The sequence below is a fragment of the Oncorhynchus masou genome, chromosome 25 (genome assembly GCF_036934945.1).
Source record: "Oncorhynchus masou masou isolate Uvic2021 chromosome 25, UVic_Omas_1.1, whole genome shotgun sequence".
NCBI classification, from domain to species: domain Eukaryota; kingdom Metazoa; phylum Chordata; class Actinopteri; order Salmoniformes; family Salmonidae; genus Oncorhynchus; species Oncorhynchus masou.
Genome location: NC_088236.1, coordinates 548,149 through 562,478, shown reverse-complemented (window position 1 = coordinate 562,478; position 14,330 = coordinate 548,149). Strand labels below are relative to the sequence as shown.

The window sequence follows — 14,330 nt, the reverse complement described above, 5'->3', positions numbered from 1 at the left end:
TGTTCATACTTAAAGGCCATAACAATTGTTTTTTAATACATACGTAATTTAATGTAACAATAGTGTTAATAAATCAAATGAGTGTTAAGTGATAACTCAATAGGGTTAAATTAAATCAAATGAGTGTTAAGTGATAACTCAATAGGGTTAAATTAAATCAAATGTAATGTTACCACACTATATAGTGACAAACCAAACCTGATACAATAGAGGTTGACTCTTTATAAAGTTTATTGACACATCACATGGCAACATTTAAAGTGATACATTTAAATACTCTACACCATAAAGAGATTTACATTTACGCTGGTATAAAATACAACATCCATATAAACATGTCCATTACTGGTGGGAGTGTTTCTGTACTGACAGTTATGACAACAGCAAGCACAGTGTCAGACACATACATCTAATTGTGTGTGTGTGTATGTGTGTGTGTGTGTGTGTGTGTGTGTGTGCGTGCGTGCGTGCGTGCGTGCGTGCGTGCGTGCGTGCGTGCCCATGTGAGAAACGGATTGTCCTACAGGGTAGTTCGGCAAATGGTTGGTCCATCTGTAGACCAGTGGGCCAGTCTAAATTCAGGGTTTGTGCAAAATAGTAATTATTTAGTCGATAACGGAGACCTCAAAGCAGAAAAACGGGCCAAGGTATCACAAATTGCCAGGTAGGTTTTTGGTCCCTGTTCATCAGATCAACATGACTGTTATTACTGTGAAGCCCTGTTCATAGCAGGTGACGGTCTCTTCAGAATGGCCTCGACAGAGAAGGACAGGGACTCGCTGGACACCACCTTGGTCCCAGCTGACGTAGCCAGAAACTCCTTGCTGTATCTATCAGGATCTTTGAAACTGTAGAAGTCATTAGAAGGTCCTTCACGGTACTTTCTGGCTGCTTCCTCCAGCAGTTCTTTACAGTAGGGGCCCCGAAGCTCGACCCCGGTCCCAGCTCTCTCCCCAGCCCCAGCTCCTACCTCTACTCCGGCCTCTCTCTCTCTCCAGCCCCGGCCCTAGCCTTCTCACTCAGTGTCTGCTGGATGAGTGAGTGAAAAGAGTTGAGCTTCATGGATAGTGTGTGCTTGGAGCTGTCCTTGCTCAGCTTGTTCACGACATGTTCGTGGCTAGGGGGGTAAGGGTGAGGCTGGAGATGAGGTGTACTAGGGGGGAAGGCCTGTCCGAAGCCTCTCTTCGGCGGAGAGAAGGCTGATCGTTTGCAGTGCCCCCCCTGGGTGAGAGGGGCCTGGCACTGTGCGGGGCCATCCTGCAGCTGTGGTTCAGAACTCTCGGGGAGGCCCGCCGCAAATCTCGAACCCTTCAGCTTGGTGGCTGAGGTGGGGGTGGCGGTTGCCATGGCGTCGAAGTCGGGTGGCAGGCTCTCTGCGGCAGCGGCGGCCATCATTCTGGGCTCCCAGGCCGCACCTGGCTTCATGTTCTGGACGGCCGTGGCATTGAGTAGGCACTGCTGGTACAGAAGGGAGGGACCACGCGGCCACACCATGAACCCCCGCGGAGAGGTCAGCGGAGAGGTCAGAGGGTACTGGCGGTAGGTGGTCGCCACGGAGACATTGGAGGAGATGAGCTCCATGTTGCCGGGGACGGCGGAGTACTGCAGGGAGAGGTCCACACAGCTGGGCGACAGGAAGTGACAGAGGTCCTTGTTGTTGTGGTGAGGCTCCTCCGGGGCGGAGGCTGAGTAGGCCGTCTTAAAGGACTTGTACTCTGCAGCATGGCGGACCAGACTGTTGGGGAAGAGCAGAGAGGCTGTAGCAGCCTGGGAGGGTTCTAGCAGCTCTCTCTCCTTGTACTCTCTCTCCAGCATGACACTCTCCAGCTCTTTGTCAGCAAACGCTCTCCTCTTCCTCATCCTGTCGCTGAGGGGGGGTGGGAGGGGGGGGCTGGCCCCCATGTACGGGTCACCCTGCACCGGACGGTACCCTGAGAGGAGACAGGACAGGGGAGGAGGTTAGACAACATAGAGATACTGTATCATACTAATATAATACTATATAATACTAATATAATATGCTATTTAATTCGGGGCTAGACTTGATGTTTTGGTTCAGTTATGAAGTAACTAGTGAAGTATACCTGATGTGTTAATTGCAGTGAATTAAATTATATCAGGGTTACATTCTGGAGTTCGGCATATTGGATCATCAAGGTGTATCAATAGTTTAGACATTTAACAAAGGTCCTTTCATATGTCTGGCACTCGGCTGACCTACACTAGTATACTATTCATTTTACTCTTAGACTAAAATGTTGTTGTTTTTTATCTACAATTTTATTGTGCCTGCTAAGTTTTATTTGAAACCTAGAAAATAAGGATATCATAACAGGTCTGTGCTTACGGAAGTTAAACTGTCCACAGAGCAATGAGGAGGAGGTTTAATTGAAACGGAAAGGGACAGAAATCCAAGAAACACTACAAGAAAGAAAGAGAAGAGAAGAGAAAGATGAAGCGACATCATTATAACAGAAATTATCATTATGTATTAATGGAGGAGAGGAGATAATAGAGATGATCATTATGTATTAATGGAGGGGAGGAGATGATAGAGATAATAGAGAAGATCATTATGTATTAATGGCTGGAGAGGAGATGATCATTATGTATTAATGGAGGAGAGGAGATGATAGAGATAATAGAGATGAACATTATGTATTAATGGAGGAGAGGAGATGATAGAGATAATAGAGATGAACATTATGTATTAATGGAGGAGAGGAGATGATAGAGATGATATAGATGATCATTATGTGTTAATGGAGGAGATGATAGAGATGATAGAGATGATCATTACGTATTAATGGAGGAGAGGAGATGATAAATAGGCTACAACACCAGTTGATTTGCTATCACCATTACTAGTAAACAGGACAGACTGCCTTACCTAACAATATAATAGAATAAGCAGTATCACCAGTACTAGTAAACAAGGCAGACTGCCTTACCTAACAATATAATAGAATAAGCAGATCACCATTACTAGTAAACAAGGCAGACTGCCTTACCTAACAATATAATAGAATAAGCAGATCACCAGTACTAGTAAACAAGGCAGACTGCCTTACCTTCCAGAATGCTCTTAGCCAGCATGGTTGATGGTCTGATGTGTCTCTGGTAAATAGCTCTTCTCTCTGCTGGAATCTGCTTCCCAGAAATTCCCTTTTTATCCTGATAAAATTACAGAACAAATCAATTAAATCCAATCATTATTTCAGAGGCCATTTTATGGTGTTTTCAAATTATTATTTAATACCAGTCCCATTTTTTTTAAAGTAATACCAATACATACTTTCATGTACTTATAATTAGTGATGTGGATTTACGATTTAGATGATGGTAAGGTTTCCTGTCATCCCATTCTGAGTTTATCACCCCAACAGGTTACTTTGATTGGTGTGAAAATAAATAAAATAAACTTTATAAACTAAAACTAAACTTGAAATTAAAAAATAGTATTCGTTACAGTATGTATTACAATGTGCTACGTCTCTTTCAGTCCGTATAATTTCAATTCCAAGCAAACAATTTGTCTGGTTGAAGAAAGACAAAAATATTTTTTTTACAATGAAGAAAATCGAGATTTACAGTACCGCCAACATTGTTACCCCCCAAAATCCTGGTGAAACTAAGGAGTTTCACCCCCTCTCGAACATTCGAAAACACACACACCTTAAAATAGTAATGTATAGGACTTTAGAAAGGTCCACACACACCTCTGTAGCTTGTTGTCTCCGTAGTGCCACCTGAGCCGCCATGACCCGCTGCCTCTCCACCACCAGAAGACAGTTGGCACACTGGCAGTCCCTCCAGCGGCAGAACCGCTTATGCCCCTTCAGACACGACACCACGCCGTGGTTCCTGCAGCGGGCACACTTCGGCGTCCGGCTCAACTTCCTCGGTTCGCAGTTCTCGGGGCTGATGGTCCCCGGCGGCTTGTCATCTCCCTTGGCCCCCGGCTCGTCGTACACTGCGCCGGGAAGAGAGGAGCTGTAGTCCGGCCGGTCCTGGTCGTCGCTCTCGGTCTCCAGACTCTCCACGTCGATCTCAAACTCCGGACCGGAGATATCCTTCATCATATCTGCCGCCTGTCTCCCGGTGCCTCGTACCAAATGTACTCTTTCCAAGTTCTGACTCACGCGACGGTTGCCCCACTGTAGTCAGTACAATCTGAAATTAAAATAATGATCCCATTGTATCTGTCATTACATCCTTGCGGGCAACCTCTAAAACCCTATGGACTGGTGTTTCATACTGTGCGCAAGTGTCTTCATAAGATGCTAGTTTAATAAATTGCCAATAAACATATATGAGAAATTAACAGAAACATAACAATAACGTGTATTCCCTCCAATCTGTGTTTTGTCGAAAACGAGTTAAATGAGTAAACCCTTTAGACTTACCTCAATGCAGGCTCCTCCAGAACAGATGTAAACTGTCTTGCAACATCCATCCGCTCCTTATTGCAGTTTCTCACTAGTCAGTGAGCTCTGAACTGATGGACTTGTCTGTATAGCATTGACAGACACCGCTGATAATCTGCTGTTTAATTATTGTTCAATACAGAGATGTCCCAACGTGACAAACACAGACGTTGTCCTGAAGCGGTCTGTCACACCGGCGCACACCACGGTTCTCTCCGAGGCTCGAGCTAGAGCGCCACCCCTATGAAGTATTTGGGTGCGCGCGGATTTAATCGTGATTGGCTCGTTTTCAACCCACCGAACCTATTGGCTGTTCCGGACGTTTTCTTTCTCAATGGAAACGTTTGAAACGGAGTGCAGTTACAATCTAAACAGAACGAGGAAATGATTCATCAACATATTGGGGAGCAGAGAGAGATAGATATAGGCGGCTTGGTATAAGATGGCCTCGTGATGTAATGATGACCTATACTATAGCCTCGGACTAATTCCATGGTAAGAAGCACTATCAATTGATACACCGGAAGAACTTTGCCCGAGAGAAAATACAACTTGTATACATGTCAGTTTCGTTCGCCTTTTGATGAAGTAGTATTGCTTTTTTGGGGGGAGGAATCCCAATTAGGCCTTATTCAATTCTAAATTAGTCAACAGCATTTAGGCTTTCATACAATAATAGGCCTATCTTATTTTTAGATGTTGGGCTTTTAGTTGGTTATCGTCTGTAATATGCATGCATTTTTTCCCGATGTGTTGTTTATGCTGTTTATTTGTTTGGGCCTCTAATAATGATATTCAAATTTGCAGGCAAAGACAAAAAATAGCTTTTCATTTTGTATTCAAATTTACATAACAACATAATTGAGAATTTCAAGGTGGCTTTGAAGATCTAGTTAGTATTAAAATATTACTCAAAAGAATACTCAATAATATTATAATCAGCTGCAAGATATGACTAAACTATCCCAAAGGCTGCATTTTGTACATGGATATAATTGACTTTTTGTCATGCAGTAGGCCGAATTAGGCCTTCATGAAGCATCTTTATTTTAGATTATAAAATCTTGGTTTCTCATATAATTTTATTACATTCTTATAGGCCTAGCATGTTTTATTAAAGCACCGACAGGCCTACTATAGCTGCTATTGAGGTGCCTATAGACTGGGAAGTTAGCCGGTAGCCTAGTTGGTTGTTACATTACCTAATCACCTCCCAGTCAGTGTGAGCAGCTGGAGTTAGTGAGACAAAGTGACACAGTACAGATTGGGTTGATTAGAAAGTTGACACAACAAAAGCCTCTGTGAAAACACATTGTCAGCATGCGGGACTAGATAATACAAAACACAACTCTCACTGCCTGCCTGCCTGCCCCGTCCGACAGACTGACAGACCGGGAAGTTAGTTATGATAGACATACTGCGACATGAGAAGAAATCTCCAGAATGTCAGCTATAGATCAACAGACTGGTGTTTCAATAAGTGTGATGTAAATGTGACATCCTAGGAATGTAGAGGTTATCCCCTTGACAACCAATAGGTTAGGTGAGCGGTGCAGCGTAAAGTGACACCGGACAATAGGAACAATGTTGACCGGGCCAAAATAGTTTTCTGTTTGTCTTAACCACGGGAGAGAAGACTCATTCGGAGATCGATTTTACGTGTGTTTCCGACGCTTCAGTTGTAGACCAATACATTTGACTAATTGCGATTTTATTTTGAGGGACCATAGATGTTGAAGCCGTTTCCTTCAATTTGGTGCCGCCATGAATACAAAAAGTAAAGGAAACGAACATGTGCCCCTGAACAAGGCAGTTAACCCACTGTTCCTAGGCCGTTATTGAAAATAAGACATTTTTCTTAACTGACTTGCCTAGTTAAATAAAATAAAAAAATGAAAATGTTGAGTCGCTCCTTTAAAATAAGGGGTTGTTCAAATACATGGCAGCTTTTCAGAACATGTTGAGTCGGTCGTTAAAATAGGGGGTTATTTAAATACATGGCAGCTTTGAGAACATGTTGAGTTGGTCCACAGTAGGACTACGGCCATATGCAAGACACGTTTATTTTATCAATCTTTTCCACAATGAGGTTCCTTTGAAAAATATTAGATGATAAACAACTTATCTAGGCATATAAGGAATTGCATTATATAAGTCTATTCCCTTTGTGCGTTGTCTAAAATGTTGCAAAATAATTCAACATCAAAATCATGATGAAAAAGTCTGTACCAGCTGGATGATACTAAATTCCTTTTTTTCATAAAGATGTAATTGTTCTCTGTACATTATAAGTTGTCTTTGGTTATAGACTACACTACGATAAAACACAATCACACTTTTAGGCTTATATATAATAAATGATCTGATTCATTAAAACTGTGAACATTTTCTTCAATAATTTATCTGAAAGAGCTGATGAGAAATATTCGTTTGCCATTATTTTGTTTTTATTTTTATTACATTTGATTGAACCTTTATTTAACTAGGCAAGTCAGTTAATAACTAATTCGTATGTACAATTTACAAATGTACAATTAGTGAAATACAACATGTATTTCATAATTATTTTGGGAAATAGGTCAAATTAGGCCTTGGCCTACATGAGAACAGAGGAAGAATTTGATATGAAGTGACCATGGACGAGCCTACTAATTAGGCCTACTAATTCCAATGTAACCCTGTAGCTGTCAGAGTGTATAAGCATTTCGCTACACCCGCAATAACATCTGCTAAATATGTATATGTGACAAATACAATTTGATTTGATAACTTAACCCGTTTTCAATTGTTGAGACCGGCAGTTCACAGACCATGCATGCAGGCCTCCTTCCCAACATGTGGTGAAGCGGTCAAAGGGCTGTGCCGGGCCAGCTATGCAGGTGCAGGTCGCCACTCTCTCCTCATCTTTAATTTATTATCGGGGTTATGACCGCCTCTACCGTAGCGCTCAGGCCCGGCTCTAGCCTTTTGGGGCACCCCACCTCGTGGAAAAAACAACAACATTTTAGTGCCCCCTCTGTTGACTGCGGAGAAAAATGTAAGTTCGAACAATTCTACACTGTAAGACTTTTTTGTCAACAGTAAAACACGGTAGAATGTACAGTACATGTAATTGTGTTATACATATAGATTGCACTGCATTATGGGTACAATGACGAAGCATACTGTTATTATTAACTACAATTAGAATCATTTTTTTAAATCACTCAAATATGGTTTGTTAACGCTAAATTTTAAGGGGTCCTTATCACGATGCATTTACATCTGTAAGAAGTATTGAAATGAATTGTAGTACTTCATAGTTACACAGTAGTAACTACATGTAACTGTTGGTAATTGCAGTCTGTAATTACAGGAGGGTAACAATGTGTGCTTCTTACAAATGTTAAAGCTTCTGATAGCATCCCAACTTCACCCTATTTCAGCCTGCACAATGATACATGCCAATTGAAAACAGACCACCTCATTGTCACAACTTTGCAATAAAGATCTGGAGTCGGGGTGCCCACTGGCAGAAAAACGGGTTCACAAACGGCATAAAAGCCACACTTTAAATGGTTAAATCGTTTAGGCCTAACTGTGCATTTGACAATGGATCAATGACTTTAACCAACAATTGCATTTTTTTTGACTCATTAATAAACAGTTATGGTTAAAATTGAGATAGTAATTTGTGCTTGCAAAATCTTGGTTGAATAATGGTTTATAAACGCACTTAAAATGGTCATAAAACAAACTCTAATTCCATCATTAAACCTTGCAAGGATTTCACTGTTGAGGAACATTTTCACTTTTGGATGGGATGTCAATTATTTATTTACCCCAGGATCAAGATCTGCCCATCTGTGCAACACCCAGAAAATAATGAGGCCATCGAATATGGAAATAACGGGGTCGAGAAGGTCCGTGTGCAAAATCCAGACATGAAAGATTGCCGCAAAAGAAACAAAGTGTTATAGGTCAAAAACATAAACACAGGAGAAAGAAAATATGTTTTCCATGAAATATGTTTAGCTTTTTTGGATACATGAATTCTGCTGGATGATTTAGCATAAACTGAATTCTACTAGACAATTTAGCATACGCAGTTAGCTAGTGTTTGCTACCTAGCTAGCCCAGTGTTGCCTAGTGTTGGCTACCTAGCTAACCTAGTGTTTGCGACCTAGCTAGCCCAGTGTTGCCTAGTGTTGGCTACCTAGCTAGCCTAGTGTTTGCGACCTAGCTAGCCTAGTGTTGCCTAGTGTTGGCTACCTAGCTAGCCTAGTGTTGGCTACATAGCTAGCCTAGTGTTGGCTACCTAGCTAGCCTAGTGTTGGCTAGCTAGCTTCAGTCTCTCCCACAGGTTCCCACAAGGTCTCCGACTCCAGGATGGGAAGATGCTTACAGGAAAGAAATGGATGAAGACAGAGTTAGAGACAGAGTAATATTAAAAAGGGAAGAAAAACAATCCCATTTTCTAAATTAGCCATCTAAGGTATTCACCATAATATAGGTTACAGATTTGAGTCACCACTCGAATAGTTATTTTATGTTATTGACTAGGCCTATACAGTGCATTCGGAAAGTATTCAGACCTCTTGCCCTTTTCAACATTTTGTTACGTTACAGCCTTATTCTAAAATGTATTATTTAAAAAAATCTCAACAACCTACACACAATGCCCTATTATGACAAAGCAAAAATAGATTTTTAGAAAATGTATTAAAAATAAAAACATAAGTATTCAGACCCTTTATCAGTACTTTGTTGAAACACCTTTGGCAGCCTAATGTCTTCTTGGGTATGACACTACAAGCTTGGCACACCTGTATCCGGGGAGATTCTCCAAGTCTTCTCTGCAGATCCTCTCAAGCTCCCTACAAGTCGGATGGGGAGCGTCGCTGCACAACAATTTTTACGTTTCTCCAGAGATGTTCGATCGGGTTCAAGTCCGGGCTCTGGATGGGCCATTCAAGGACATTCAGAGATTGAATGTTGTCCTGGATGTGAGCTTAGGGTCGTTGTCCTGTTGGAAGGAGAACCTTCACGCCAATCTGACATATTGAGCACTCTGGAGCAGGTTTCCATCAAGGATCTCTCTGTACTTTGCTCCATTCATATGGGGCTGCAGGTAACCTAGTGGATAGAACGTTGAGCTAGTAACCGGAAGGTTGCAAGATCGAATCCCTGAGCTGACAAGGCAAACATCTGTCATTCTGCCCCTGATCAAGGCAGTTAACCCACTGTTCCTTGGACCTCATTGAAAATAAGAATTTGTTCTTAACTGACTTGCCTAGTTAAATAAATAAAAATATCTCCCTTGATCATGACTAATCTCCCAGTCCTTACTGCTGAAAAACATCCCCACAGCATGATACTACCACCACCATGCTTCACCGTAGGGATGGTGCCAGGTTTCCCTCCAGATGTGACACTTGGCATTCAGGCCAAAGAGTTTCATCAGACCAGAGAATCTTGTTTCTCATGGTCTGAGAGTCCTTTAGGTGCCTTTTGGCAACCTTCTGGAAGGTTCTCCCATCTCCACAAATGAACTCTGAAGCTGTGTCAGAGTGACCTTCGGGTTCTTGGTCACCTCCCTGACCAAGCCCCTTCTCCCCCGATTGTTCAGGTTGGCCGGGCGGCCAGCTCTAGGAAGAGTCTTGGTGGTTCCCAACTTCTCCCCTGACAGAATGATGGAGGCCTCCCTGACCAAGCCCCTTCTCCCCTGACCAAATGATGGAGGCCTCTGTGTTCTTGGGGACCTGCATCTGTTTTTTTTTGTTGTTTTTTTATAAATGTGCAAAAATTTCCAAAGGCCTGTTTTCGATTTGTCATTATGGGGCATTGTGTGTAGATTGATAAGGAAAATACATATTTTTATTCATTTTAGAATAAGGCTGTAATGTAACAAAATGTGGAAAAAGTCAAGGGGTCTGAATACCTTTCGAATGCGTTGTAGATTTGTTAAATCTAATTAATCAAATCATTAATCTAACAAGGAAAATCATTATTATTTTGTAAGAAACAATGTTGACTAAATTATTTTGCTCATCTTTTGTTTGTAGGTATTTTAACTTGGTAATGTGTAATAAGTAAATATATAGAAATTGCTCATAGGTAACTACAAAGTTACACTTAAACTGTAAATAGTTCAATCCTGTGTAACAACTGGCAACAACCTAGTATTTATGCAGATATTCCAGGTATGAGTGTGTTATTTTTCTCACATGACGCTTCATAAACTTGAAAATTTGGGTCAGAATGGATATTGTACTATATAAGTACACATTTACAAGCAAGTACCACCAAAGATACACTTTTAAGTACCTAAACACTGTGAAACACCTAGTAATTATATTGTACTTATGCAGATATTAAATGTACTCTGTCGTGTACTCGTGGGTTTATCCTCTCACTTGGATGGCAAAGAGGTTCTGGTTGTCATAATGGGTATTATGTTATTGTATGGTAGACCCCAGTCAGTCAGTATATCTAGTCTGTTATTGTATGGTAGACCCCAGTCAGTCAGTATATATAGTCTGTTATTGTATGGTAGACCCCAGTCAGTCAGTATATCTAGTCTGTTATTATATGGTAGACCCCAGTCAGTCAGTATATCTAGTCTGTTATTGTATAGTAGACCCCAGTCAGTCAGTATATCTGGTCTGTTATTATATGGTAGACCCCAGTCAGTCAGTATATCTAGTCTGTTATTATATGGTAGACCCCAGTCAGTCAGTATATCTGGTCTGTTATTAGATGGTAGACCCCAGTCAGTCAGTATATCTAGTCTGTTATTATATGGTAGACCCCAGTCAGTCAGTATATCTAGTCTGTTATTATATGGTAGACCCCAGTCAGTCAGTATATATGGTCTGTTATTAGATGGTAGACCCCAGTCAGTCAGTATATCTGGTCTGTTATTATATGGTAGACCCCAGTCAGTATATCTAGTCTGTTATTGTATGGTAGACCCCAGTCAGTCAGTATATCTGGTCTGTTATTGTATGGTAGACCCCAGTCAGTCAGTATATCTGGTCTGTTATTATATGGTAGACCCCAGTCAGTCAGTATATCTGGTCTGTTATTATATGGTAGACCCCAGTCAGTCAGTATATCTGGTCTGTTATTATATGGTAGACCCCAGTCAGTCAGTATATCTAGTCTGTTATTGTATAGTAGACCCCAGTCAGTCAGTATATATGGTCTGTTATTATATAGTAGACCCCAGTCAGTCAGTATATATAGTCTGTTATTGTATGGTAGACCCCAGTCAGTCAGTATATCTGGTCTGTTATTATATGGTAGACCCCAGTCAGTATATCTAGTCTGTTATTGTATGGTAGACCCCAGTCAGTCAGTATATATAGTCTGTTATTATATGGTAGACCCCAGTCAGTCAGTATATCTGGTCTGTTATTAGATGGTAGACCCCAGTCAGTCAGTATATATAGTCTGTTATTGTATGGTAGACCCCAGTCAGTCAGTATATCTGGTCTGTTATTATATGGTAGACCCCAGTCAGTCAGTATATCTGGTCTGTTATTATATGGTAGACCCCAGTCAGTCAGTATATCTAGTCTGTTATTAGATGGTAGACCCCAGTCAGTCAGTATATCTGGTCTGTTATTATATGGTAGACCCCAGTCAGTATATCTGGTCTGTTATTATATGGTAGACCCCAGTCAGTCAGTATATCTAGTCTGTTATTATATGGTAGACCCCAGTCAGTCAGTATATCTGGTCTGTTATTATATGGTAGACCCCAGTCAGTATATCTGGTCTGTTATTATATGGTAGACCCCAGTCAGTCAGTATATCTAGTCTGTTATTAGATGGTAGACCCCAGTCAGTCAGTATATCTAGTCTGTTATTGTATAGTAGACCCCAGTCAGTCAGTATATCTGGTCTGTTATTGTATGGTAGACCCCAGTCAGTATATCTGGTCTGTTATTGTATGGTAGACCCCAGTCAGTCAGTATATCTGGTCTGTTATTATATGGTAGACCCCAGTCAGTCAGTATATCTAGTCTGTTATTGTATGGTAGACCCCAGTCAGTCAGTATATCTGGTCTGTTATTAGATGGTAGACCCCAGTCAGTCAGTATATATAGTCTGTTATTAGATGGTAGACCCCAGTCAGTATATCTGGTCTGTTATTGTATGGTAGACCCCAGTCAGTCAGTATATCTGGTCTGTTATTATATGGTAGACCCCAGTCAGTCAGTATATCTAGTCTGTTATTATATGGTAGACCCCAGTCAGTCAGTATATCTAGTCTGTTATTAGATGGTAGACCCCAGTCAGTATATCTGGTCTGTTATTGTATGGTAGACCCCAGTCAGTCAGTATATCTGGTCTGTTATTATATGGTAGACCCCAGTCAGTCAGTATATCTAGTCTGTTATTGTATGGTAGACCCCAGTCAGTCAGTATATCTGGTCTGTTATTATATGGTAGACCCCAGTCAGTCAGTATATCTGGTCTGTTATTATATGGTAGACCCCAGTCAGTCAGTATATAGTCTGTTATTGTATGGTAGACCCCAGTCAGTCAGTATATAGTCTGTTATTAGATGGTAGACCCCAGTCAGTCAGTATATCTGGTCTGTTATTATATGGTAGACCCCAGTCAGTCAGTATATAGTCTGTTATTATATGGTAGACCCCAGTCAGTCAGTATATATAGTCTGTTATTATATGGTAGACCCCAGTCAGTCAGTATATAGTCTGTTATTGTATGGTAGACCCCAGTCAGTCAGTATATCTGGTCTGTTATTGTATGGTAGACCCCAGTCAGTATATCTAGTCTGTTATTGTATGGTAGACCCCAGTCAGTATATCTGGTCTGTTATTATATGGTAGACCCCAGTCAGTCAGTATATATAGTCTGTTATTGTATGGTAGACCCCAGTCAGTATATAGTCTGTTATTATATGGTAGACCCCAGTCAGTCAGTATATATAGTCTGTTATTATATGGTAGACCCCAGTCAGTCAGTATATATAGTCTGTTATTATATGGTAGACCCCAGTCAGTCAGTATATCTGGTCTGTTATTATATGGTAGACCCCAGTCAGTCAGTATATCTGGTCTGTTATTATATGGTAGACCCCAGTCAGTATATCTGGTCTGTTATTGTATGGTAGACCCCAGTCAGTATATCTGGTCTGTTATTGTATGGTAGACCCCAGTCAGTCAGTATATCTGGTCTGTTATTATATGGTAGACCCCAGTCAGTATATCTAGTCTGTTATTATATGGTAGACCCCAGTCAGTATATATAGTCTGTTATTATATGGTAGACCCCAGTCAGTCAGTATATCTAGTCTGTTATTATATGGTAGACCCCAGTCAGTCAGTATATCTGGTCTGTTATTATATGGTAGACCCCAGTCAGTCAGTATATATAGTCTGTTATTATATGGTAGACCCCAGTCAGTATATCTAGTCTGTTATTGTATGGTAGACCCCAGTCAGTCAGTATATATAGTCTGTTATTGTATGGTAGACCCCAGTCAGTCAGTATATCTGGTCTGTTATTATATGGTAGACCCCAGTCAGTCAGTATATAGTCTGTTATTATATGGTAGACCCCAGTCAGTCAGTATATAGTCTGTTATTAGATGGTAGACCCCAGTCAGTCAGTATATCTAGTCTGTTATTATATGGTAGACCCCAGTCAGTCAGTATATCTAGTCTGTTATTATATGGTAGACCCCAGTCAGTCAGTATATCTGGTCTGTTATTATATGGTAGACCCCAGTCAGTCAGTATATCTAGTCTGTTATTATATGGTAGACCCCAGTCAGTCAGTATATCTGGTCTGTTATTGTATGGTAGACCCCAGTCAGTCAGTATATCTGGTCTGTTATTATATGGTAGACCCCAGTCAGTCAGTATATCTGGTCTGTTATTATATGGT

The 14,330-nt window shown here is 41.0% G+C and overlaps 1 protein-coding gene across 1 annotated transcript; it reads right to left on the bottom strand.

Moving 5' to 3' along the window:
* Window positions 1-213: 213 nt before the first annotated feature.
* dmrt2a (doublesex and mab-3 related transcription factor 2a) lies at window positions 214-4,758 on the bottom strand. Its single transcript, XM_064936527.1, is given in 5 exon segments — window positions 214-991; window positions 994-1,931; window positions 3,072-3,174; window positions 3,720-4,173; window positions 4,407-4,758. Coding segments are annotated over 4 exon segments (1,689 nt in total). The 5' UTR covers window positions 4,083-4,173; window positions 4,407-4,758; the 3' UTR covers window positions 214-706.
* Window positions 4,759-14,330: the final 9,572 nt, after the last annotated feature.